Below are 26,791 nucleotides of genomic sequence, written 5' to 3' on the forward strand. Positions count from 1 at the left end.
AAGTTAGATAAAACAAAATGAGACATTCATTGTTCTTAGTCTTGACCAGATATGAGTCAAACAGGGCTTGTTTGATCAATACTCTCATGCTGCCACACGTGACTGTTCCTTTAATGTCCTTGCATGCCCATCACAGTAATATATCATACCAGACAGGTGATATAGATATGTGGTGTAGGGACTACAGGCCAAAGATCACTCTTAATGAGGAGGCCAATGAAAAATACAGGACATAACTCTTGATTTCAAACTGGCACAGTGCATTCTCTGGAGATGTGCTTGTGCACGGCAGATACAGCAAGTACACGTATTACACATTCACCTCAAATGCAGCTTTTCTCTCAGCCCCTGATGCTTATGTTTCCACATAGTTTTGTTTCATAATTATATTTGTATAGACTCCATCTTTATCTTTATTATAATACAGAGAGATGCCACTGCAACATGCAAGAGTTTAATTTGGGTGTAGGGGAAAGATTGTGGTTTAGGTTTAAAATGAGTACTTGTTTTATTGGTTAGATAACTTTTATAGTCACATTTGCTGGGACCACTAGATGTTGTTTAGCAATAAAACATAACTATAGTTCATCGTAAAGATGCTGGAACAGACAACTCATGGGCTCGGTTGTTACAGGAGGACAGTCTTGGGTTATGAGAGGTCACACAATCAGAAACGCAATAATAAGCTGCTTCCATGGTCTCGAACCTATGTGCTGGTTTTGTTTCTACACTGCAGAAGGGTCTAAATAATTAATTGTGAGTGTTTGTGTCTGGGTGTCAGGGTCAGGTCTGGGTTTTTCAGTGCCACTATAGCAGTCACATACACTGCAGTAATGAACAGCTTCACAAGTAATCACAGCTGTCTTTGCCGAACTCAGTCTTATCCCAGCAGCTGGCGAGGCTGTGTTTTGATGGCACTGTGTCTGCACCCTGAGTCCAGCTTCAACAATAATCCTAAAGTTCCTTCTGCTGTTTTGCCCGTCAGTTAAACAATAAAAAAACAAGAGCATGACTATAAAACCCAGGTTAAAAAGTGCAATATATATATATATATATATATATATTAATGTGTATAGTACCTTTGTATCTCTAACATGCTTACATGTAAAGCATTTAAAGGTACAGTAGGTACAATTTTGCAATATTCATCAGTGAAGTTGCTGCTGAATATCCCTCACTGCACCCTCCCAAATGTGTATTTTGTCCATTGTGGGCTATTGTAAAATCATAAAGGTCCATCATGGTGGCATCTGTAAAGCTGACCCAGCTCTGTCATTACCCGATGTTTACTGGAAACATGATTTGTCCTGTGCATGTGTAAACTGTGTGACTACTTCCTATTAAGCGATTTTAAATTCTATCAGATTATATTACTTTATTTCGGGGCTTTCAAAACAAGAGTCAATAGCTTTTTTTTGCTACTTCTTTTGCAAAACATTTGCCATAGTGTTAGGCAAAAAAAAGCTTAACAATTAAAATACATTACACAATGTTTAATTATATTTCACTCTGTTTAGTTAACTCTACAAAATCAAATACACATTTGTGTATTGTTAAGTCATTCCACAACTGCCATAATACATTAGCAATAACAGGAAGTAGTCACACTGGTTATTCAGAACAAATCATGTTTCTGGTACAAATTGGGTAGTGTCAAGCTCCTGTTAAACATGTACACACTGGTCCTTTGAAATATGTCAGCCGAATCAGTCATCTTTCAACCCAAAGGTTGATGGTACAATTCCCAGCTCTGCTAGTCAGTGTGTTGTGGACTATTTTAGATCATTGGACCAACAGCTGTGCTGACAGCATATGAATGATATCATAGATCATTGACCCTAAACTCATGTAGAGGAACAAATACACCGTTCTGGAATGGCCATCTCAGTCCCCAGACCTGAATATTATTGGAAATGTGTGGTGTGATTTAAAGCGGGCTGTCCATGCTCGGAAACCATTAAACCTGACTGAACTGGATATGTTTTGAAAAGAAGAATGATCCAAAACACCATCTGTCAGAATCCAGACTCTAATTGGAAGCTATAGGAAGCATTTAGAGGCTGTTATTTCTGCAAAAGGAGGATGCACCGATTTTTTCTTGTGTGGTGCCTAAACCTATATGCACATGCCTAATATTATTTCAATCATTCTTGCAGACTTTCTGTAACTCATATAAACTTTATTTCACTTCACAAATATCACTGTGTTTGTATGATATATTTAACTGAAATTTCTTATTCAAACAACCAATGATTTATCAAGGAAAATCATGAAAATTTACAGTGGTGCCCAAACTTTTGTATACCACTGTATGCAAAAGCCAGATTCTCTTGACTTTTGACAGCCTTTTCTGACTGGAAACTGAAGTTTGAGTGACTACACTTATATCACAGAGGTTCACAGAGAAACTCAGCTATTTTAAAAGCAAAAAATGCCTCCATCGCTGATTTTGTGATTTTAATAAAAACCCTGAACTATCTTTTTAATTTAATAAAGTAATGTTCAATCACACAAAACCAATACATACGTTTTCAAGAATGTTAAAAAAAATCCATATTTTTTAAAGATTATACAGTAAATTAATCATCCACACAATCTTAATCTAATGTACGATGGTTTTCATCTCAAATAAGTGAATCCATGAAGCATTTGTGTGATTTCTAAAACATTATCATGTCTCTGCACTTTCTCCTAAATAATGAAACGCTCATATCAGGAAAAATAAGAAGCTCAGGCTCTTATGTATAAGTAATGATCTACATCTGTGACGTGATGAATAATGAAATGACTTGGCTTTCATTTAACCAGACTTACTTTACTTATGGAATGAGAGTTCACTTATGGAATAAGAGATGGTCAGTATATTGTATCTCCACACCATGTGCTTACTCTGCAGCTTTATCAAGGTCATACAGGATATTTGTCTGTTGTTCAGGTCAGTACCAATACATTAAGCATAATAGCATCAAACTCATACTGAGATGCCATATCAGTATGTCATCCTCTTCCATGTTATTATAATAGAGATGTAAACACGGAGGACGCAAATGCAGTTTTCAATAAAGGAACAGAAATAGCCTGCAATGGATTAAACTCTAAATAACACAGGAAAGTAAGAATTGAAAACCAGACAGAACTAAAAGCACAGAGATTAATAAACAGCCCAACTAAAAGTGCCTGAATGATCCAGGGGTCATGACATTTGGAGCCTGTCAGAAAAAATGTAATGCAGCGTTTCAGTCAGTAAAAGCATTGAATCTAAAAAAGATAAATGAGTGAAGGCCAGCATCAGTCAGAAAATAGCTGCTTACTAATACTGTTGAACGTTTTGAAAAGAACAGGGAGCACCTAAAAGAGAATGGTGTGTCCTTGAATGAGACAATTACAATCAAGTGCTGCACCAGCTTCGCGTGGTAGGAGATGATGGGCCTCAGAGAAACTGTCCAATAAAAAAAACATTACTTGAAGAGCAGTAGTGGGCGTGTGCCCACTGCACGTCCACCTATATTTGCAACCGTGTACCTTTTACACGGTAGCTCAATACAAGCTGAGCTTTCATGGTCAGTGAAAATGATCATGATAAAACAAAACAATCTTGTGACCCCTAACAACATCAGAACAAACTGAGGTGAACAATAAGCAAATTTCAGCCACGACCAAAGGTCACATCCACTGGTGGACCAAGACGAACAGCTGAGCAAAGCACAGGGGCCCAAAGGGGAATTCTCTCTGCACTGTATATAATATGCATAGCACACACAAATTATTTAGCCAAGGTTGCGTAAGGCTTGAATGCTGCATCTGCAGTCCCTGAGGTTTGAGCAGATGTCACAGCTGGTCAAGCTCAAAGCCAACTTGTTATAGATAGAACACAAGTACCGCAGTTCTGCAGATGCTGGAAGGAAATATGGTCGCATTAGCTAGAAGAAATGATTCAGCCACAGCTAGTGCTGAATTGTTGTTGTTGTTGCTCATTAAAATGGCGCAGTCACTGCTAAAGACGCTTATGTTTCCTTGTTGATAAAAATTGTTTTTTCAGCACCGACAGTAATATATTGACTGGCTTCCTGTTTTTGCTATAACTATGGTACATCCAGACATTCTTATGCTGTGAACACACAACACGAGGCAAGTGGCAATTTCTTTTTGAAAAAATGTATTGGAATTTCAGATTGTATATATCTATACAATCTATATTCACATCTTTATTTCAGTATTATAGAATCAATTGACTTGAATTATTTAGTCAATCATTAATACATTTTTAAATCCTATACTTTGTTTTCTTTGCATGTTTTATTTTGTTGTTTTGGGAGGATGCAGTACGTGCTGTAATTGTGTCTGTTTTGTGCTGTGTTTATTTTTATACCTGCATATAAGAATAGTACCAAAGGACTTCTGGTTATGAGCTGTGCGGAGTAGACACGTGCACAGTCTGCTCCCACTTTCAAACTTTTATTTACTCCTTTAACCTCCCTATTTTCCTTAAACAATTATCTTCAAACATTTTATAAGGTGCTAATTGTAGCCTACTACTTCAAAATGTAAAAACTCAAAGGGACGGCAAGAAAAAGAAAGGGAGTCTCTGCCAATGGCTAGCACGGCTAACATAACTATACTTATTCATAAATCTGTCCCATTCTCTGAGTCCACTGTCATATCAGACCCCAATGGACGTTTCATTATTATTACAGGTTGAATTAGTGGCAGTAATCTGGAATTCGCAAATGTATATGGTCCAAATTGGGATGATGAGTTTTTCAAACATTTCTTTTTCTCTCTTTTTGCCAGCTTATTCTTGGGGGAGATTTTAACTGCTGTCTGGATCCTTCACTGGACCGTTCTTCAAATAGGCCCAGTACTTTGTCTAAATCATCCAAAATCATCCAAATGTTTATGGAACAATTTGCAATATCCGATGAGTACCAACGCTCTCGCCTTTGCGGCAAGTAGACCCAGGGTTCCTGGGTTCTATCCCCGGTTGGAACACCTTCGATGACCAAGGGTCCTCCTGCAAAGACTTTGCATGTTCTGCCCGTGTGTGTGGGTTTTATTGGGGTTCTCCAGCTTCCTCCCACAATGAATGATTGGTTGTCTGTGTAAATGATCGTGGTGGTCGGAGAGGCCGCTTGGCGCAAGTTGGCAGCCATGCTTCCATCAGAGCTACACGTAGCTTACCAAAACCAGTAAGAATGTGTTACTTAATAATGGGTATTTGTAAAGTGCTTCTAGAAAAGCACTATAAAAAATGCAATAATTATTATAATAATAATAATCATAATAATAATACTGTCCTCTGTCAGCTCGTGCTTGTACAGGCCTATTGCCATATCTGACCATGCAATTGTCATGGTGGATATTTCACTTCCTGGTAGGTCCGTAACACGATGGCGCTTCAAATATTTTCTGCTCACTGACTCTGATTTTATTAACACCATCAGTAGTCGTATTGACCTTTTCATCCCCACTAATATGAGCTTTGGTGTCTCATGCTACAACAAGAATAAGAGTGAATTGTTGCCTATTAATGCTGCTGCCTCAGTCTATCCTTTGTCAAACTTGCCATTTAAGATATCTGCAGAAAGCTTTTAATATTTGGGTGTCTGTGAGACTAAGAATATTCAGATTTAAGTGTTTTAAGTGTTTATATCTCTTTCAATGTATACCAGTATTGATTCCAAAACACTTTTTCTATTCACTTGATAGTTACATATCCCAGTTTATTTGGAACAAAGACACCTAGGATCAGGAAAAGCATCTTAAAAAAACAACAACAAGGAAATGGGTGGGTTTTTGTGACCACAAAATATTATGGTTACCTTTAATAGCCATTCAAACCCGTTTGTGTCAAGAGGCCGTATCACCAGAGGCCGGTTGCACAAAACTAGGATAAGGGATTAAGCCGGGTTGTGTTGCTTATCCTGGCTTAATTTATCTGTGATCCGGTTGTTCGAAAACAGGATAGGTGAAAACAGGAGATTACCATGGAGATTTATCTTTAGCCCTTTAGCGTTAGCCTGGAGCAGGCTAAGTTCCAGGATTTATTAAATCTTATCCCTCATCTCAGCCAGCAGTCGCCACATATGGAAACCAATAGTTATTCCACTGCCCACTACACAAGGTTTTCACATTGAACTATACCCACTGTCATTGTCTAAACATTTGTGATTATTGATTACAATAATTTCACAGAAAAGTTTTATTTATGCACGCCATATACATATAAAAACACAAACGCTTCATTGAATAAGAATAAATCAAAGCAAATAAATCAGTTCCTTTCAAAACAGAACTCTGAAACAGAAAGCACAAATTCAAAGCATATTATAGAACATAAGAATAAATGCACATTCAAAGGTCTGTATATAATACACCACACATGTCTGCACATTGAAATGAATGCAGGACAAATCCATACACAAATGAAAAGACAAATGAATGGATGCCTCCAATATATATATATATATATATAAATGGTTTTTTTGTCTTGGTGGATTTATTATTATGTTTGCAAAAATTGTCCTCACAAAAATATGTTATGCTATTACTTTCTGTCTGTTTTGTGTCTTTTTTTGTGTCAGGAAAAAAAAGGAAGACATAATTATTCAATTTCTCATAAAATAACTCTGTCTGCCTTCCTCTTATGGTGAAATACTGTAAACATTACATAACGTCTCATTGCTAAGTTAATGGCACTCAAGTTGATTAAATATTACATGGAAAAAATTAAAATAAACCTGAGGAGATGAATGATATAGGTGCTCATTTACAGCAACATTATGAATATAACAACCACTCAGAGCAATAGCTGGTAATGGCTGCCAATGTGTGGCAAACATACTGATGTTTCAGGTGAACAGCAGTCACATGTGACCTTTTTCCTCTGAATCTTTCTACACCCATAGCACATTAATTTGGATACACACTAACGAATGATCATTTGTTAAATTATGCTTCTAATGACCAAAAAAACAAACATGACTTGCATGGAGCTTTGACCTCAAAGATGAAAGTTCCCAGCCTGGTCTCCACCAGAAAAAACATCTTTGCTGAGTTACTTTTTCTAACCTTCTAAAACATTCAATTTGTACATTCTAGATGGAAAAGAAAGGATTTCTAAAACAGCATAGTTTGAGCAAAGAATTAAAGCAAAATTCTCATTTGGAGAAGGAGAACTGGTTGGTGGTTGGTGATAATAAGCGGGACACCCGCGAGAAAGCAGCAGACCACAGTTGCAGACCAATGCCCAACCAATGTTGCAGATTGTTATACATGTAACAGTGTCTTTTTATGGGGAACATCCAACACAGTGTGTCAAAATCCATGGTCCGCCCCATAGCCATAACGAGCTGCTTTATGTGGTTAAAACTAACCACCTTCATAACCAGGAAATTGTTTCATTGTATGATTACCTTCATTTCCACCAAAAATGTCAAAAGTGGTTAAAACTGTATCATGCTGATACGCATATCTGTAGATGTGATAATAAGTAACTTATCTCTGGGTTCATACTGGTTTGTGTGCAGAGTGTGATACCTGCTGTGATGATCTGCTGTAGCTTGTTTAGCTCTGTTGTACAAACAGCGAGTGTGTCTGTTGCAGAGCAGCTGTGCTATGTCTGCTACATTTTATATAGATTTTGAAAATCCTATAAATATACATTTAAATCCTCCTCTCTACTCTCTACTAAATGCCAGGACTTTTTTAGTATGAAGCTGTGTATTGCTATGTCCTGCATGGGTAAACATAAGTGGTGATAATAATACGTGGGAACTCATAAGTGATTGATCTAAAGGACACTTAACACAACACGATGAATTATGTAAATCATTATGAGCAGTTCAACAAGAGATAATAAGAGCTGATTGTTGTCGTCAATGGTGAGTCTGAAATGTTACTATACTCATGAGGGCTGGTGATAACTCATAATTTGTGTATCTGCGCTTGTGTGTGGGCTCACGAGGGCTCCAGTAGTTGCTTACCCGTACTGGAGGTACACTTCAGATTATTTTAACTGTGTCAGGCTCGTAAACAGAAATAAAGGCTGTAGTCCAGCACACATTTCAGAATAAAGCTTTGTTTTTCTTAAAAAAAGAGAGTAGATAAAAAAAACCTGTGCTTAAGTGCTTTGAAACATGTGACATATGAGACAGATATACTGTGGTCAGAGATAATTTCCATTGTCTCAAGTCTTTAATTTTCAAGTGGATACAGCAATCCCTGTTTGAACAGCATGAAAAACCGTAAATGTAAGTCTGTCTGCTGTCAACAGGGGGCACTCATTTTGAAATTTTATATTTTCATATATACGTCTTCAGGGCTGACCTGTCATCAATCCAAGCAAGTTTAATTCAGAATGGACCAGGATTCGCAAAGTTAAAAAAAATCTGACTTTCCATTGTTACCATGGCAACGCCCTTTAACGATTCAGCATCATATTGTACACACATCATCTACCATGTGTTTTGTCAGTAATTGTGAGTGTGCTACGATGATATCTGTAAAAGTTATTCCCAAAATCTTAAATCAACTTTTTTTTGTATGTTTTCTGCCACCACCAGGAGGCGCTGTTTTTAAAAATTGACCGTTTCTTCATAGTCTTCTTCAGCAACTACCCATCATCACTCATGGTAAGTTTGGTTCAGATCGGACCTTCCATCGTAAAGTTATACGAGTTTCTCGTGCGCCATATTTAAAAAAACCTTCCCACTCATTCTGTTCCTCAACTGGTCCACAGTGTTTGAAGGTGATCAAAAGCTGTAGGACGAGATAGGTTTTGTAGCACTGCAGCCACATAAAAATAAACCATGGCATGAAATCAGTACAATAAAATAGGCAAGGGTGGTGAAAGTAGGGAGGTTAGAGGGAGTAGGCAGCCTGAAACAGATGAGTTTTTAATCTTGATTTGAAGATGGGGAGAGAGGCACAGTTAAGGAGGTCAGGTGGCAGGGTGTTCCAGGGCTGGGGGGGGAGAGTCTGAAGGCTCTGCCCCCCATAGTGATGAGGCGGGCAGGGGGGACAGAGAGGTGAGATGGCGACGATGTGGGGGTGAGCAAGGGGTGGAGTCTGTTTATGTGGAGATGTAAATAAGCAGTGCGGGCAGTGATTTTTTTTTTAATCATTAATTCCCGTATTACTGTATATAATCTGTGCATTATTGTCCTCTGTCTCATCATAACCTTCATCTAAAACAAGGTCAGCCACAAATGCAATCCTCCCTCTGAGAACAAAAAGCAATACCCGTGGTTCCTGTGAATCAAAGGAAAGCAGAAGATTCTGCTTCAGAGGGACCTGGCAACATACTGTACATCTGGATGCTGCATTGTTCCTGTACAGTCAGCAGTTACGCCTGTAACCTGCAGTTCCCCTGTGACTCTGACAGGAACATTTCCATTATCTCAAGGTGTTTAATACGAAGGTCACCAAACACACACAGTAACATCATGTGCACCATAAGCTTTGATCTAAATGACAGAACTATGGTGGCCCTGAAGTGCAAATCACCACCACAAATAGGAAAACACAACAACATTAACTGAAAACACAACAACATTAACGAAACACAATGACAAAAGCAGAAAACACAACAAGATTAACTGAGCACACAACAACAAAAGCAGAAAACGCAATGTCATTAACTTAAAACACAACAACAAAAGGACACAAACTACAGTTTCCATGTTAACATGACCAGTACTAATTAAAGCAGGGTTGTATCGAAGAAAACTATTCAGATCTAGCTGAGGTAAGGCATGCCAATCAGACCCTGGGGTCAAGTCAACCATCATTTGGCTTTCTGTGGACAACTTGTATTCCCAAACATTTAACCTATTTGTTTAATGTTCAAATGTCAGCAACAGGTGGATATGGAACGTGTGTCTGCTTTAGATAAGCAGCAGAGCATTATCACATGGTGAAAGAAGGCAATGACAAGGCCACACAAAATATTAAAAAAAAATGTATACAGAGGCAGAGGTAAAGGAGAAGGTGAGATAACCTTGGCTGATGATTTGCCTCCCTGCTGATTTTCCTGGGAGAAAATTATCTACACAGCATCTGTCAATTTCTTCTCCACTTTCAGATATAATATTTTAACACAGCTCTACACCAGGCCCTTCTTTAACTTCTCCTCTAGTTGAGATGTTTTTGAGAGGGGTACCGAGGCTTTTTAGGTTTCGTAACTTTCCAAAATCCTGCTCTCTGCTGGTATCCCATGTGTTGGACTGCTACAAGCTGTGATTTGGGGTGGATAATGGTGGGTTACCAAACCAACCAAAACACCAAACCAAGTAAATAGTAAATTAGTAAATAGGTTTTCCGATATGTACATGCATATATATATATATTTATATAATGTTTTGTTGTTAAAAAAGTCTAATGCTGGAAAATATGTGTGTTCAGCAGTTTGACTGGATACAAGCCTCTTAAAACTGGGTCGTGGAGGAGTGGGGGTGGTTGGAAATCACCAAAACATAATGTCATGTAGAGGTGCCTACAGTGTTTCGGTAATTACTCTGACTTCCTTGTGGGGTGAAATAAATTATGCACTGGATCACATTCACGATAAGAGCAGCTCCCAGATGACCCACATTATCAACTTCAAAAAGGCCAAAAAAAGGTAAGATTCAGTCGATAAATAATAAATTGAATAAAATACTAATACTGTATTGTGTCTCTTTTGTTGTAGCGTGATAACAAGGCTTATAGTTTAAATCTCCTCCTCTAAGGTCAAGACAGGAAGGTTTACAATGCTGATCCACTTTTTTAATCATCATTCTTCTCTTCTATGCAGTTGTTAGACTCCTTTTCATAATATATCATCATAATATAAAATGTATCTTACTGCCATTTACTTACATGGCAGTATTTTGAGCTGTGAATTCAAATGTATGGTGCTGTATTTATTATTGTACCCAGCAAAATGGTGGTCAAAGAAACTACAGCGTGGTTCTTCATAGTAATGAAGCAAAATGTGAGCAATAAGCTTTGCCAGGCTTTGATAAACACGTGGAAGTTGTCGTCAACCACCTTCCTCGCACACTATCCCTGTATCTGAGATAGAGCATCAAAGTACAGAGGACTTAATTAAGTGAAATGTCAGAGCTTTATGGCAGGGTTGTGCAGGTTAGCTATGGAATATGAATGTCACTCCATAATGCATTGGTCCTTACGACCCAAGGGGATGGCAGCACAGAGGTGTGTATATAAAGTGAATCTATTAGAATCACACAACAACTACACACTTGCTATCCACAGATCCATACTGAGTGGCACCATGTCATAGCCAAGGAAGGAAAGGAAAGTTAAATAATTACATTTGAAATTAAAAATAACTTAACACTTTTAGCGTCACATTGAAGTAAGTATATCATATTCTGTACAAGTTTACTTACATAAAAAGCATCTCTTATTGGATCTTGAGTACATTACTTTGGGGTAATCTGTTCAATTGACTGATCAACTTAATCAGAATATACAAATATTTGCATAATGTTTGCTCTTTACTTTGCACTTTTTCAAACAATACAGTGACAAAATGCTACTTCCTCCTCTAATAATCAAGATTTGAATGTCTAATGACTGGTGAGAGTCGCAAATTAGAAGAATTGTACTTGTTAAGTCTTGCATCGTAGGGAATTACATTGATATTTCATCAAAAATCAAAACAAACAAAACTTTTGTCTTGCCAAAATCGGACCTTTCTGTGTTCATTAAATTATCATTCTTCTTCAGTGAAGCAAATTTATTTTAGTATATTAGACATAATTTGGGAGGTTTTAGCTTTCATATGAGCCATTTCTAAAACCAATGGGTTAATTAATAGTCAGGTTATATGCTGTTGTTTCTTTAAAATGGATAAACGACAAGACTTTTGGCCAGGGAGTGTGCTATTGCTGTGAGCTACACAGAACAATACATATACATTACATTAAAAAAACTCATAATAACCTCTTAAGGTTTGAAATGAAATAACATTAAAATATATATAGGAAGGGGGGGGGTGGCTTATTCTGTTATCATTTCTTGTCCTTACACTTGTGTTGTAATATTTCCATCATCTGTTTTTGTTGTTTCATAAAATTAAAAACAAAACTGAAGAGAGAAGGATCAGAGATAGACACATGTTTCTAATATCAAATCAAACTGCCTTGCCACCGCAGGCACTAATGAAATACATTGAAGTGGCTCTGTGGTGTAGTGTGGATGAATCAGAATGTTCCTGAATGAGCTGATGATCTCAGCTCGTTACTGAGTTATTTGCATCTCAGTCAATACTTCATACACAAAGCTGTGCCATTCACACATGATTCAAAAAACAACAAAAGCTCTAGAATGTGAGTACTGTCATTTGAAGCATGTAGTGGCTTCTTCCAAACTTCAACTTGAACAATTTTGAAAAAAAAAACTAAAATCCCTCATTTTGAAAAAAATATATATTTTTACATATTTTACTCGTTTTGCGCTGGGCTGACTTGCGCCCTCTAAGGCCATAGTCCACATTTGTTGTTAATTAATCAGATTAATCAACCAATCATTTTCACTTTCATATCATTATGTGTATAATATGCTTTACATCTACTCACTCACTCGCTCACTTATCTTCTCATGGGTCACCGAGATCTTACCTGTGCTAATTTTACTATACTAGGTGTTACACATTACAGTCTATTTCAAAACCTCCTTTCAAGGACAAGGACCCTATCATCTTTCCTGCAGTTGTAAATTAGTTGGGAGACTTCCTGGCACCTGCAGACTAGACATTGAACCTGAGCTGGTGTTTACACCCAAGACAAATCAAAGCTCTCTGGGAGGAAACAGGAGACTGGACCAAATGAACAAGTAAAGTGCTACGATCCCCTGAGGGCTGCTGTTAAAGTCTAACTGGCTCCTGAAACAACAGGGGAGCTGCAAGCCCCACTGTGCCCCTGGGTTGACCTCAACCTGACAACTTTCCCTGCAGCCTTTATACAGTAGAAGTGTTGTTCTTCAAGATGGAATTTGATAGAAAAAAGAAACAAGTTAAATCGGAACTAGACCGGAAGTTCCTATTTTCGCTGTTTTTTTGGTGTGTATCTGCGTCATTACCTTGTTTATGAAGCCTGACGGTTCGAAACAAACAGTTCAGCCATTGCTGAGAACGTTGTGTTTTATTGTAATCTCGGGGCTCAACGAGATCACTGAAAATCCCGTAATAGTTACGTAAGCAGCGGTTCTCCTGAACAACCGATCGTCCTGCTCCGGGCGGTAGTCCGGGCACATCCGGTTGCGTACATTGAACCGCAGAAGAAGAATAACGTCCGTTGTGGAGGTGTTTCACGAGCAACAGTGTCTTCTGACTCTGGGTCTGACTCCGGTTTAAAGTCATAAAAGGGACTGCGGCGGGGAGTCGTGAAGAAGCTATTTTTAAACACTGTTAAAACAATGTTTTGATAATGAGGAGCAGTGCATCCGCCGTTCCAGAGGGGGGCGCTGCGCTTCTGAGAACGGATGTGCTGGATAGTACTGGCCAATCACAAGACTCTGTCTTCTGGGGGTGAAAGTTCACTCTGAAATCTCGCAGCAGAAATACACTGTCAGAAAAGAGGATTTCTATCGGCTAGTTCACAGCAACTAGGTGGTTTTTGACCATAAAAACAAGTTAATATATGTAAGTAGACCTCCATAACTAACATTTATGTGCAACAGGACCCCTCTATGTGACCTTTAACAGTCAGACAGAATGACTAGGGGATGCAGCTGCCCTGCGTGGATGTGAGGACACATCATAACAACAGAGAGCCAAAGTTTAGCAGTGAGCAGTAAGGATCGCAGTGGGTGCTGGAGTCAATCCAGGTGACATAGGGCAAAAAGCAGGGTACACCCTGAAAAGGTTGGCAGTCCATCACTAGGCCATACAGAGAGGAACGACAATCCTCGCTCACATTTACACCTATGGCCGATTTAAAGTGTTCAAATAACCCTATCACCAATCTACATGTTTTGACTGCGGGAGGAAGCCACAGTACCCAAAGAGAGCCCAGGTGCTTATGGGCCTAACAGGCAAACTCAACACCGAATGGTCCTCAGTCGAATCAGTATCTTAGCGACATTTTAAATCACACCTGTTACTTAGTAAAACAAAATGTTGGCCTGAATTAAAAAAAACCTTTGACTCATTTTGACTGATACATGATGTGCTTCAATATTTTATTTTGTCAGCATTTTAATTTGTAAAAGTTTGCCTTTAATTAAAAACAATTAATGTGTGTGAGATTTGTGTCCCCTTTTCTTTTTTTGCATAGCACAACAAATAATCCCAAACTAGTAAGTAACTTTTACTGAGTAAAACAGGTCATGAACCAGGAAGCATGAAAACCAAGAAAACTGTTTTTCTCAAACTGTACAATGTGATAGTTCACCTTTTTACCTTGATATGGTTCATTTTCAGCTGCTTATGATCTGTGTTTTTTTTAATTATTTTCTCCAGATATGAAAAGATAGAGATACATCTGACTATTGATTTTGAGATGCTTACATCTGAATTCCCCTTCCTTCATAACAAATCACGCTGGTCAGAGTCACAAAGCTGAGTCCTCTCAGCATGAATGGGCTGTGACTGGTGGTTTGAACCCTCTGCTGAGACCTGTCAGCTATTCACCTCCATCCAATACATCACTGTCTTCCCTCCACAGCCAGTTACAAGCCAATCAATATTCTGCCACTAAGTATTACACTGCGTTGTCATTACGGCTGATATAGCCAGAGATAACATTTTCTTTGCACCGTGTCTTTCAGGAGGAATAAATTAACTTACATGTTTCATAAAGCCTTTTTTAATGCAAAATGAGCACAGGACGTGGCCTGAGATTTCTTGGTGGTGAATGATATCTGTTGAACGTCTGATTTTGCAGCTAAGTCTGAACTAATGACAGACCTCTGTAATGTCATTATCATTTTCTATTAAAAGGCTTGCATTACCTCAGTGTACCTCCCACAGGTTGGTTCACAAGGGGTCAATAATGGAGTGGTTCATGGTGAACACTGATAATAACATGATTATCATTGTGGCTTCATCCACCTAGAACCTGAGCAGACACCATTGGGGGGCGTAGTGTCCTTTGATATGAATACATCTAAAAGTCAGTTGCTGGATGCTGTGGTTTACATTTCAAAGAGAAACAGAGATAATGATAAATACACCACATACCAAAAATATAACAGGAAAGAAAATAATAATAATAAAAAATAAACTATTTGTGCTAATATATATGGAGAAACCATACTGATAGGTACAATAACAGTATGCTTACACAAACTCTGTCTGTTTTCCATTAAAAACCTACCTTTAACACAACTCTTAAATATACAAATTAATTGTGAGCCTATTGAACAAGTACCTGAAATGAAGTATCTGGGAATAATTATAGACTTTCAGTTGAATTTTTAAAAGTCATATTAAGAAAATCTGTAAAACCATTAAGGCCAACCTGGGCTATTTTATTTTGATAAGAAACCGCCTGACTTATGACTGTGCTTTTATTTTTATGAACACTATGATTCTTTCACATTTATCCCATGGCTTAACCACATGGTCCCAAGCTCACCAGTCATCAGTTAAGGCCGTAGAGTGTCTATAACCGAACCTTGAAAGTCCTGGACAAGAGGAGAATAAGGTACCACCACTGTCAAATTCTAACCAAACAGAATATTTTGATTTTAAGTTTTGCTAATATCATATCCCTGCATGTTGTGAAATTGGTCTTCAAAATGCCTAAACAACACTGCTCCTCCACCCCTTTGCGAAATAATGCCAAGACAGCAAAGTAATAGATCTACCACCCGAGCAGTGTCGAAAGGCAGAGTTTGTTTCTTTTACCATATTTAAAGACAAGTTCTTGAGATTTCTGTTTCCAGTCATTCCATTTTTTTATTTATAAATTGAAAATACACATAATAACAAGCTGATGGAAACTCATCTTATGTTGCACTATCATGGTGGATACATAGTAGATGATTTAAAAAAAAAAACACATCTGCATAGTTTTCCTTCCCTCAAAATGTAAATACTCTCCCAACACTGACTCACAAAGAGTGTGACGGGCATTTCATTTCTTCACTTGATTGCTACTGTACTTTATACTGGCTGAACTCCCTTTTTCCAGCCTAAACACCATGTGCTTTGACATGACAGCTCCCTGACAGCTGTGTTGTTATGGCTGGATGTTGTTATGAGCCTCTATTCGGGTAGCTTAACTTGTGAATGTTTTTGCACGATGATAAATTGAGCAGACATTGTCAAAAAATGTTACTGGTGAATAGCTCTTGGCTAGACTCCTGATGCATTAATGGCTTTGCTCATGTGCGACTTTCTGCAAAATAAAACAATAATTATTAATTTTATTAAATAAAATTGACACATTGAGGGTGGACAAAACGAGAAAATAGGAGAATTCAACCTCTCCCTTTTGATCAGTGTCCTCTGCTGTTTGGTGTAGCAATAATTGCGGTGTCAGGAGCTGTACAAATAGGATGCGCGAACAGGAGCTCATGGAAGCTGGAGAAGAGTGTGAGACGTGTTAGGCTTATAACTGTGAGCTCGGCTTAGTGCCACCGGAGCTCACAGAAATGACGAAGCCTCAATATTTAGTCTACGATAGACACAAGAAAAAGAGGATTTGAACACGTGAGTCAGTCTGTGTGTATGCATACAGAGATGTCAAGGTGGTTTACATGGATAGTTTAAAGTAGGCTAGGGTAGGGCTGAACGATTATGGAAAATAATCTAATTGCGATTTTTCATGCCAATATTGCGATTGCGATGCGATTATTTTTTAAAGGTCTTAATCTTCTGTATTATTAAACAGGGACAAGCAATACATCATAAGTATGGCCAATACTATACTACATTAAAGTCATATATATATATATACATATATTTTTTTTTTTTTTTTTTTTTTTTACAGCAGCAGCAACTGCAGCAATGCGGGGTGGAAACTAACTATTCTACAGTGTACAATGTCGTTTTAGGCTCAAAACTGTCCATTATTGAACATCAAAGCAGCGATAATAAAAATGAGGGTCAAAAAAAAGCGGAGCAGAGAGAAACTCTCCGCTGGCACAGATGTGTCTCCAGACGACTCAGGTTTTTGAACCTGCGCTTGTTGTGTAGGATCTTGACTGGGTGAGATGCCGTCTTCAATCGTGTAGACGGCTTATTGTTGTGTCCACCCCCGTTCTTAACATTAGCGCAAGCTCGTTCGCACGACACACGCGCACACACACACGCTTGGACACGCACAGTCACTGAACAGCTGTTCGGACAGCGGCCGAAGCTCCATAGTCACCTTACCGACCCGCCCTCACCTATTCCATTCACAAAAACGGGCCGTGACTCGTCCTCCGCAACGCGCGCATGTGAGAGCGCAGGGAGCCTTCATGTGACCAGAGTGCAGCGTCTGTGGTTAGACGATCTCGTTCATTATATTTATATCACATGTTTTACACGCGCATGTCACGTGAACAGCGTATAATCGCAGCCTTTGCGGTTAGAAAATTGCACTTGATCATATCGCGATATTATCGCAAATGCGATATATCGTTCAGCCCTAGGCTAGGGTGATAAATTGAGTTAATCGATTCATTTGAATTTGTTGTTTACACTTCTCTTTAGATGCACACAGCATGGCAAGAAAGGAAGCATGGCAGCTAGCAGGGAAGAGCATGTCCACAAGAAAGGCACAGTGTCCCCAGTACTAGCCACGGCTCCATCATGTACCCCAGATTAAAGTACAAAACGCAGTTTTTCCACCAAGTGGAATGGTTTGGTACAGTATGTATTTTTTTTGCATTTCCATTAGGAATAGTACCAAAAGAACCGGCCCCTACTGTTCCATTCTTTGGCACCCTTCCCTTGGGGTACCGGAGTAAAATGTATGAGGGTAAGTGAGGGTAGCTCCACCCACAACAGTCATTTCCATGGCCACCAAGGCGCTGCAACACATATTTTGTAAATTAGTGGTCTAGGCTATTTTAAGAATAAGGGCAGTTATACAGCTTTTTAAAGCTGTAAACTGAAAGCCATAAGCTGCACACTCTCCGACACCAAAGTCCATAGAGAATATTATTGTTTTTAGCTCATTGGGAAATGTGATCTGCTGGTCTGCTGCTGCCTCATTTTGTAAGTTTGTGTCCCGAAGGTAAATCTGATTAAAATACCAAAGTCACAGAATGACACATTTAAATGTAATGATGGAGGCAGCAGTGACTCAACAACTAATGTGTGTTGTGATGTAAAATCGCATGATTTTCTCTATGGAATCTGGTGCAGGGGAATAAGCAGTTTACAAAGAGAAACTTCAGAATTTCCACACTAAAAAGGCTGTCTAAGAGTGAAATACAGTATGTGAATTTTTCAAAAGCAAAGGTTTTCTTTGTGTCTGGTTCTCAGCACTTGGGGTGCACCTAATGCAGTCAGCACTGAATTAAGCATGTATCAGTACTTGTACTATACTGTGAAGGAAGCTACCAGGCAGCAGCATGCACTCTTTAACAACTTTTATTCTCTAATAAACATACTGTATGCCCCACACATTTGCATCTCAGCAGAGAGACACTTCTGCAGCCGGTCTCTTGCACAGCTTGGTCTCTAATGTTAATTAATCCAAGGTGCTGAAGCATGCAAATCTTAATTAACCCGTGAGTACTATGCTGCAAATGCACCCGAGTGGATGTGATTCACTTTGTCAAGACACTCTTTTCCTGTGCTGGTCCGAAAAACATCGCAAACCACATTGCATATCATTGGTAGCAGACGACAGCAAGTTTGATCTTTACCTCCCTTTTTGCCACCATGCAATTGGCACAGGCATAAAGATTAATTAGCACGATTGTGTTGCTAATTAGGAAAATGAAAGAAAATGGACATGGGTTGATGGCTCAACTCTAAACAACCCAGTAAACTGAACAGCAGAGTGATTAGTCATCCAACAAAGAAAACATGCCTGTTGGTACAAAAACATCTATTTGAAAATCAGACCATGATTTGGCATTTAGAAGCAATTACTTTATGTTTTGTGCAAATTATGGAAACCTGCAAGCTCCCTTCAGTCAACAGAGCAGCATTCTTGATTGAGAATAAATAAAATCAATCAGAGTATGGGATCTGTCAATGCCAAGGTAAATGGCTCAACCAGCAGGAACACTGGTGCCGCTTTTTTTTTTTTTTTTCTCGCTCCTGCTGGTTTGATCCGTCTGTGTTTTAACTGTGTTTCCTGAACATAAGAATGGTTTATATGAGATTTTAGCTGAGTTTCTGACCTTTCTGTGGGTATGCAGCATGTCTGTGTTTGTTAAAGTTAGATATGGTTTTATGACGCTTTTTGTTGCTGTGTCTGACACTGCCGGTCCAGGGGTCAACCGTGAAGAAGAGGTTAGTTTTGCTATTAATACTTTTGCTTTTTAAAAGATGCTCTGGGCTTGTTTCTGTTGTTCATGATAAAACAGCAATTAGTTTTAAAGTATTTTTATGTTTGTTATGTTAAATCCATTTACATTTCAGGATTCTTGCGTACCGTCCTCCCATGCCACCCTGCCAAGACCTCTTGCCACGCTTTGCCATGTAGAATTTTCTGGATCAGCCACTGAGGACACTGCACTCCATAAATCATGTCACCCAGATGATGTGTTAGACGAAAATCTGGATTCTTTATTCGCTGAACCAGCATTAGTCAGCTTATGACAGTAATTAGGCCACAGGGGGAAAATATTTATCATCATCAAGGACACATACTGGACTAAAGCTACTGTATAGGACTCTCCTTCACCAAATGTCACCCCCCATTATTCAATTCATGCCTCCACGGCATCATTAGAGACATACCATTGGTTTAATAATAAAGAAGCTGTGAAAACATGGATCATGGCTTCAGCTGACGTGTGACGATTGCAGCTAGTTGTCACTCTGCTACATATACATGGTTACAGTTATATATAAAGATGGTGTTGCTAAGAAATCTTTTACTGAAGACAGCTTTAGTTTGATAAGTGAAATTATGGGTATGTTCAATTACTTATGATAAATCTTAACAAAAACTACTAACAGAAACAGTGTACACTGAGGAAAACAGCTAATAATTAAAGTAACACCACCTTTTTTCAGGCTTTTGCGGCTTTATTATGAGTAACACAGTAATTAATTAGATTACTCGTTACTGAAAAAACTAACACCGTTTATTTTCAAAGCTGTTACTCCAATCACTGCCTATAACTGCCTCAGAGCTTAAGCTTGCCAACTTGCCAATATGAACACAAAATACAAAGCCCTTCTCTCTCACACCAGATTGCCAATGACTGTGAGTGTCCAGGGACACCAGTGACTCAGTGGCATGAGCTGAATGTGACTTTCTCGTGCACATCAGACACACGCATCAGCATGAAAAAGAAACACACAAACTGCACACTCACACACACACACAAAAAGCAGCTCCGTGGAGTCGACCAGATGTCGCCTTACAGTCCAGATCTCAATCAACGGCAACCTCAGCCACATCACAATGCAATGAATTTATTTTATGCAAATTGATGCCTTTATTGCACATTGAAATGATAGCTAAGATGCAGATTTGTTTCAAATGATGTGAGCGATTCAATGATGCATGGGCCAATCAGCACATGCCAATTCATCGTCCTCTTTCATACCATGGGCGATGGACACGCTCTTCATCAGTGTGATCCAGAGGCGATGGGGAGGCATTTATAAAGAAACAAATTTGTGAAAAAGGGTTCCATTAACCAGTGAGATGGAGGTGTGCACCTGATGAATCATGGTGGTCTTAGCACCATGTTCATGTATATTACAATGTCTCGGTGAAAACATGAAGTGGAAAAGCAAAACAAGATTAGCTTTGAGCAAATGATTAACTTTCCTATATTTGATTACATTTTAAATTAAAGTATTATCAATAACAATATGTTTCCACATTCAACTGAATGGATTATATCTGTGCTTAAAATAAAAATAGTCATTTATTTTGTTAAAATAATGTAAATAATAATTAGCCTTAGTTCACCTTTTTCTTATTTTCCATGATTTAAAATGTTTTGCTCTTGTTTTGAGTAAATGTGGTGTCTACATTTCAGATCTCACTATGTAAATGCACTTAGTCTCGTTATCAGTTTATTCTCCATTGCCTTATCTTTCCTTGGAGAGTGTTTCTCACTAGCTGATCAGTCAAAATGCTCATGCATATGGCTTTATTATTATTGTAGTATTGGTCCAGCAGTTACTGTTTATTTATATATTTTAAGCATGGATTTGTGCAGCCTGGATCACTTTTAGCTCACTCTTTTTATTTCATTTGTATTTACTGTAACTGTCTGTAACTGCAAAACAAATCTTCCTATGCATATAAATAAAGTGACTTGTTTGTTCAGTTATTGTCTGGGTTGAGATTTGGGTTGAAAAAAAGGAGACTATGGCACTGATCATTTTGTGCTAATGAAACCAATTTATCGTTGTGGACGTTTTGTTATTCTGCTGCATCCCATTTGCACTTGATTATTCATTTGACCACACAACGTCATCCCCAAATTATCTCTCATGTAGACAGAGATGAAAGACTTTCAACTCAACACTTCCAAAGCCTCTGTCTCAGTAGAAAAGAAAATCTCATTTTAGCTTCAAAATCCTAGCAATCAATCTTTCTTCCTGCCCGTCACTCCGTTATCTCCCCCCCATTTGTCCAGGCTCTATTTTGCCCCATCTATCCACACACCAGCCTATAAAGCTAACTTTCCTGGCTGCCTCATCGCACAACATCACTGCTCTCTGTCAAGCCTGAGGTCAGCTCAGGGGAATGAGATGGCGTTGCAAAGATAGAGGAAAAATGTCACCCTGGGAATGAAATATTGATGGACAGAAGGGCCTCGCTTCTTTCTCTTTCCCTCCGGGGTGTGGAAGGCGAGTCACACAGTCAATGGGCCACAAAGAGGAAAACCAAAACAAACACACTAATCTGCGGGGAAGGAGACAGACGGAGTGCAATGTGGGAAGGCCACAATCTTGTCCATCCATCCAACCCTTTCCCTCTGAGATACCTTCATCTTCTCTGCTTCCTCTGAACAAACCATAATCAGATTAGCTCGCACTTGGCTTGGCTGACTTCTCCAGCTTTAACATATGATCCCCCTTCCGGCAAATAAGGATCAATACGATGTAAATAAGCAGAGGGGAAATATATTCCAGAGTGAATTAGCATGGCAAGATATGAGGTAAAGCTGGGGTGAAACATGTCAGCCTCCTTTAGAACTGTCTGCTGGCTTTCAGAGTCAGCTTCACTGGCAAAGAGAGGAGTAATGTCCTCCCCCTGCTGCTGAACAAAGGCGGAGCACAATCAGGATCCATCAAAGTGTCACTGATATCAAGTAAGAGACTGGCTGTGTTTTGTATAAATATAGAAGCATGACGCAGTGGACAGGTAATGGAAGCAGTCGCCCACACATGCCCAACTCTTTTTAAAAGCAGAAACGGACCCATGAGGCTTGCAAATTTAAAGGTCACATAGAGTGGTCCTGTTGCACATAAATGTTAGTTATGGAGGTCTACTTACATACATTAACTTGTTTTTATGGTCAAAAACCTCCTAGTTGCTGTAAACTAGCCGATTGAAATCCTCTTTTCTGACTGTGTTTTTCTGCTGCGAGATTTCAGAGCGAACTTTCACCCCCAGAAGACAGAGTCTTGTGATTGGCCAGTACTATCCAGCACATCCGTTCTCAGAAGCGCAGCGCCCCCCTCTGGAACAGCGGATGCACTGCTCCTCATTATCAAAACATTGTTTTAACAGTGTTTAAAAATAGCTTCGTCACGACTCCACGCTGCAGTCCCTTTTATGACTTTAAACCGGAGTCAGACCCAGAGTCAGAAGACACTGTTGGTCGTGAAACACCTCCACAACGGACGTTATTCTTCTTCTGCGGTTCAATGTACGTAACCGGATGTGCCCGGACTACCGCCAGGAGGAGGACGATCGGTTGTTCAGGAGAACCGCTGCTTACGTAACTATTACGGGATTTTCAGTGATCTCGTTGAGCCCCGAGATTACAATAAAACACAACGTTCTCAGCAGTGGCTGAACTGTTTGTTTAGAACCGTCAGGGCTTCATAAACAAGGTAATGACGCAGATACACACCAAAAAAAACAGCGATAATAGGAACTTCCGGTCTATTTCCGCTTTAACAGTCACAGCACAGTCACCTCACATCAAGCAGGTTAGTTTGTATTCTGCGTTTCCACGCTTTTCTTTCTGCATTCTGCATGTACTTTCCTGTAATTATGATAAACATAAGAAAGATAAAAACAACCTTATAAGTGTTTCAGCAACCCATCACAATGGTTAAACACATGTAGTGTGTTAAGGATTGTGTGTTACGACAACATAAGTTACACATTAAGAGATTTAATACTGTAGCATTGGCATCCGGTCTAGTTCCGCTTTAACAATCCTTCATTATGTATTTAGGATTTATTTCTCTTATTATATAACTTTGATTATTAAGAGGGGGCCACATGACGACATAGTGGCTAGCACTGTTGCCTTACAGCAAAAAGGCATGGGTTCACGACCCGGTTCAACTCTTCCTGTGAAGAGTTTGCATGTTCTCCCCGTGTCGGTTTTCTCCAGTCGTTCAGCTTCCTCGCACAGACCGAAATCATGGAGAAGTTAATTGCCGTAAATTGACTGTAGGTGTGAATATGGGACTGAATCGTTGTTCATTATCGTGTGTGTTTGCCCTGCTATGGACTGGTGACCTTTCCAAGTTGTATCCCCCCTTTCGCCTCATCCTTATCAGCTGGGATTGGCTAACGTGGCCCCCGCATACCCTCATTTGGAGGATAAAGTGGGAGACAATGAAATAATGAATTAATTATCAGAAGGTCTCACTATCAGTGCTAACCCTGGCTGCTGATATCACTATCCTGTATGGATATTTGCACATCCCAGACACAGGAAGAGGTTAAATAAATAGAGCAATTATTCCAAACACTTTTTGTTTGTTTGTTATTTAATTGTGCAAGGACAAAACAGCCAACCTTATACGTGCTTCCAGCACATGACTAGCTAAGCTGAATGTGCGCTTGTGAGTGAGTGAGAGAGAGAGAGAGAGAGAGAGAGAGAGAGAGAGAGAGAGAGAGAGAGAGAGAGAGAGAGAGAGAGAGAGAGAGAGAGAGAGAGAGCGAGAGAGAGAGAGAGAGAGAGAGCGAGAGAGAGAGAGAGAGAGAGAGAGAGAGCTTCATCAGCTGGTGTGCATGAATGTGCCTGACGTTTGCCTATTTTTTTGACTGTTTTTGAAGGACACATCAGTGTTTGCAGCCGACCGTATATCCGAATTCAATAATAAAAATAAGTTATATTTGTAAATCATATTCCAGGTTAGTAGCATTTAAACGAAATGACTGTACTTGTTTCTCAGATACATCACATGCCGGTGTCTGCGTTCCACTTCTTCCAGTACTACACAAAATGATACTAACTGTATGGAGGGTCCATCAAAACTAATAAATAATCACAAAACGAATAAAACTGGTACTACACAAAGCTAGAACTGACTAAAAAAATACCACGTGGTCATTTTGTAATGCATAGAAGCAGAACATCCTTAGGTCCACATGCAACATTTCTTCAAACCCATTTCAGCAAAATCATTGTCATCAAAGGTGCAGGAGCTGACAGCAGAACTCACCATTGATCCATGTGGCTTCTGGGTCCTGGACCTGGAATTCAGCTCTGAACAAATCCTCCACAGTCAGTTTGGTGTCACTTCCAGCTTGGGTGTCAGCTGCAAAAAAGCAAGTAATGTATTAATGAGCATGGAAGGGCATGAGTAACATATACTGCAGCATAATATTATATTGTACTTTATTGTAATATACTATATCCGTTGGTCTGGGGAATACAGTCTAAATTAAAATGTATTAATATACACAAATATCTGAATAATATTAGTTGGTATGTTTATTTGTTGGCACCATCAGACCTCTCTCAGTTATGGCCACAATGTAGCCAAATATTTTTTTGATTAACAGTAATATTCTAATTTGATATGATTAGTCACTAATAATAGAGAAAAATCAGTTTAATTTCAATGATTTCTATTGCATTAAATGTGGTGCAACATCCTTGCTAATGCAGAAATCTGGACCTGGGTCACAACATAGGTGTAGAATTCAAATAATTATATTGGGCCTTTTTGGCCTTAATTGAACTGGAAGAGTATATATTATTTACTTTATATAGAGTATATTTGATGACTCCATAAAGTGCCCGTCATCTTACTGACTCGATGTATGCACCACATTCATGTGAACTGATGAAGGGTAGTGGACAGAACAAACAAAATAAATAAATTACTGTGTGCTCGTTTTGTGTTTGCACTTCGATTATTTGGTTTTTCCAGCATTAGTATGAGGATTTTGTGGGTGATGCAATGAAAAAGGTCAAATTATACAGGAATACAATACAGATGTGAGTGTTATATCAAAATAGTGTAACTATGCAAAACAAGTTTATGTAGATGGAAATAAGCTGTGTACCTAAATATTACTAAACATAAGGAGCTCTTGGCCACAGAGTGAAAAAAAAGACCCCTGCTTCATTCATTTCACAATTACCTAAAGAGGTGATTGATTTTATGACCTTTTAATTTCAATTTCAATAGTCAAAGTCAACAAGGACAAGTGGTTTGGGAAAAAAAAGCACAAAGAACAATATTCCCGCTCACCGTGGCATTTCATGTCAACTAACATGATCATTAGTGGGGTAGAAAATCCTTAAGCTGTTCCAGTGGTGCTGCAGGAAATGTTTCACTTTTAATCATGAATGAGAGAATGTATGAATGCCAAATGTAAGCTCTGTCTTAACAGGATCGCTGCTGCTTTTGTGCAGAGAAGGAAGGGCCACGTCTCATTTTGAATGTCAGCCATAATATGGCTTTCCTTGATAACTCCATGCACTATGGTGGTTTATGGAGACAATGGAAGTCCAACCAAGTGTGGGAGAGTGAGACTGTGTGTACATCTGAGTAAGAAGTGTTGTTTCATAAATTTGAAGGCAGGATTATGGTACAATAGTATCAAAATAGGGGATTTAACAATAAACACCAGCTATGTGACCTGTTCTCACAGGTCCCAGAGTGGTTTTGAGAAGGGTGAATTGTCTGGCTTAACAGTGGTCACTGCTTTGAAAATAGTGTGTACAAGGGACAGAGATATTTTTAAAGTTGTATCAAATCACATACTTGAGACCTGTTATAGCTACAAGCAAACGTTACAGTCTTAAAGCCTTTTTAATGAACACTTTTGGAAATGATTTGTGATTTGCAAATATTTATCACACTGTTATTTGTCGTGTTTTGTCTTTCCTTGTATTCGTATTCATTATGTTTTACTGTTTTATCTATCTCTGTGTCATTGATGGCTTGTTTGTTTTTAAAAAGTGATATACGAAATATAAATTAAACATTTACCATCATTCTGTTGGAGTTTTGTTTTGGGTCAATTTTCACACTCCTTTCATTGTGGTTTCATATCTCTGACTCCTGACCAAAAACATAAAAAAAAAAACTATATTCACCAGCTGTATGTCAACTTTGTCTTTCTCCTGTGAGATGCAGGTCAAATGCTAAAATACTCAGACAAGCTGGGGGAAATCAGATTTGTTGACAGTTCTCTGTAGGTGCCCTCAGACCTCCAATACCAACTGAAGTTCTGGATAATGTCTCTCATGTGAGAGTACAGCACGAAAAGCTTTGAAT

General features: G+C 38.9%; 1 protein-coding gene across 1 annotated transcript in view; it reads right to left on the bottom strand.

Moving 5' to 3' along the window:
* The window catches only part of dpp10 (dipeptidyl peptidase like 10), a gene marked incomplete at both ends in the record, with an annotated part of 208,502 nt that overhangs the window by 60,669 nt on the left and 121,042 nt on the right, over positions 1-26,791 (bottom strand). Inside the window, one exon of the mRNA XM_083890482.1 lies at positions 24,722-24,817. Within this exon, the coding sequence (XP_083746608.1) occupies positions 24,722-24,817 (96 nt within the window). The remainder of the gene's footprint in view (positions 1-24,721; positions 24,818-26,791) is intronic.

This window comes from Microchirus variegatus (genome assembly GCF_963457635.1).
Source record: "Microchirus variegatus genome assembly, chromosome: 5".
NCBI lineage: Eukaryota > Metazoa > Chordata > Actinopteri > Pleuronectiformes > Soleidae > Microchirus > Microchirus variegatus.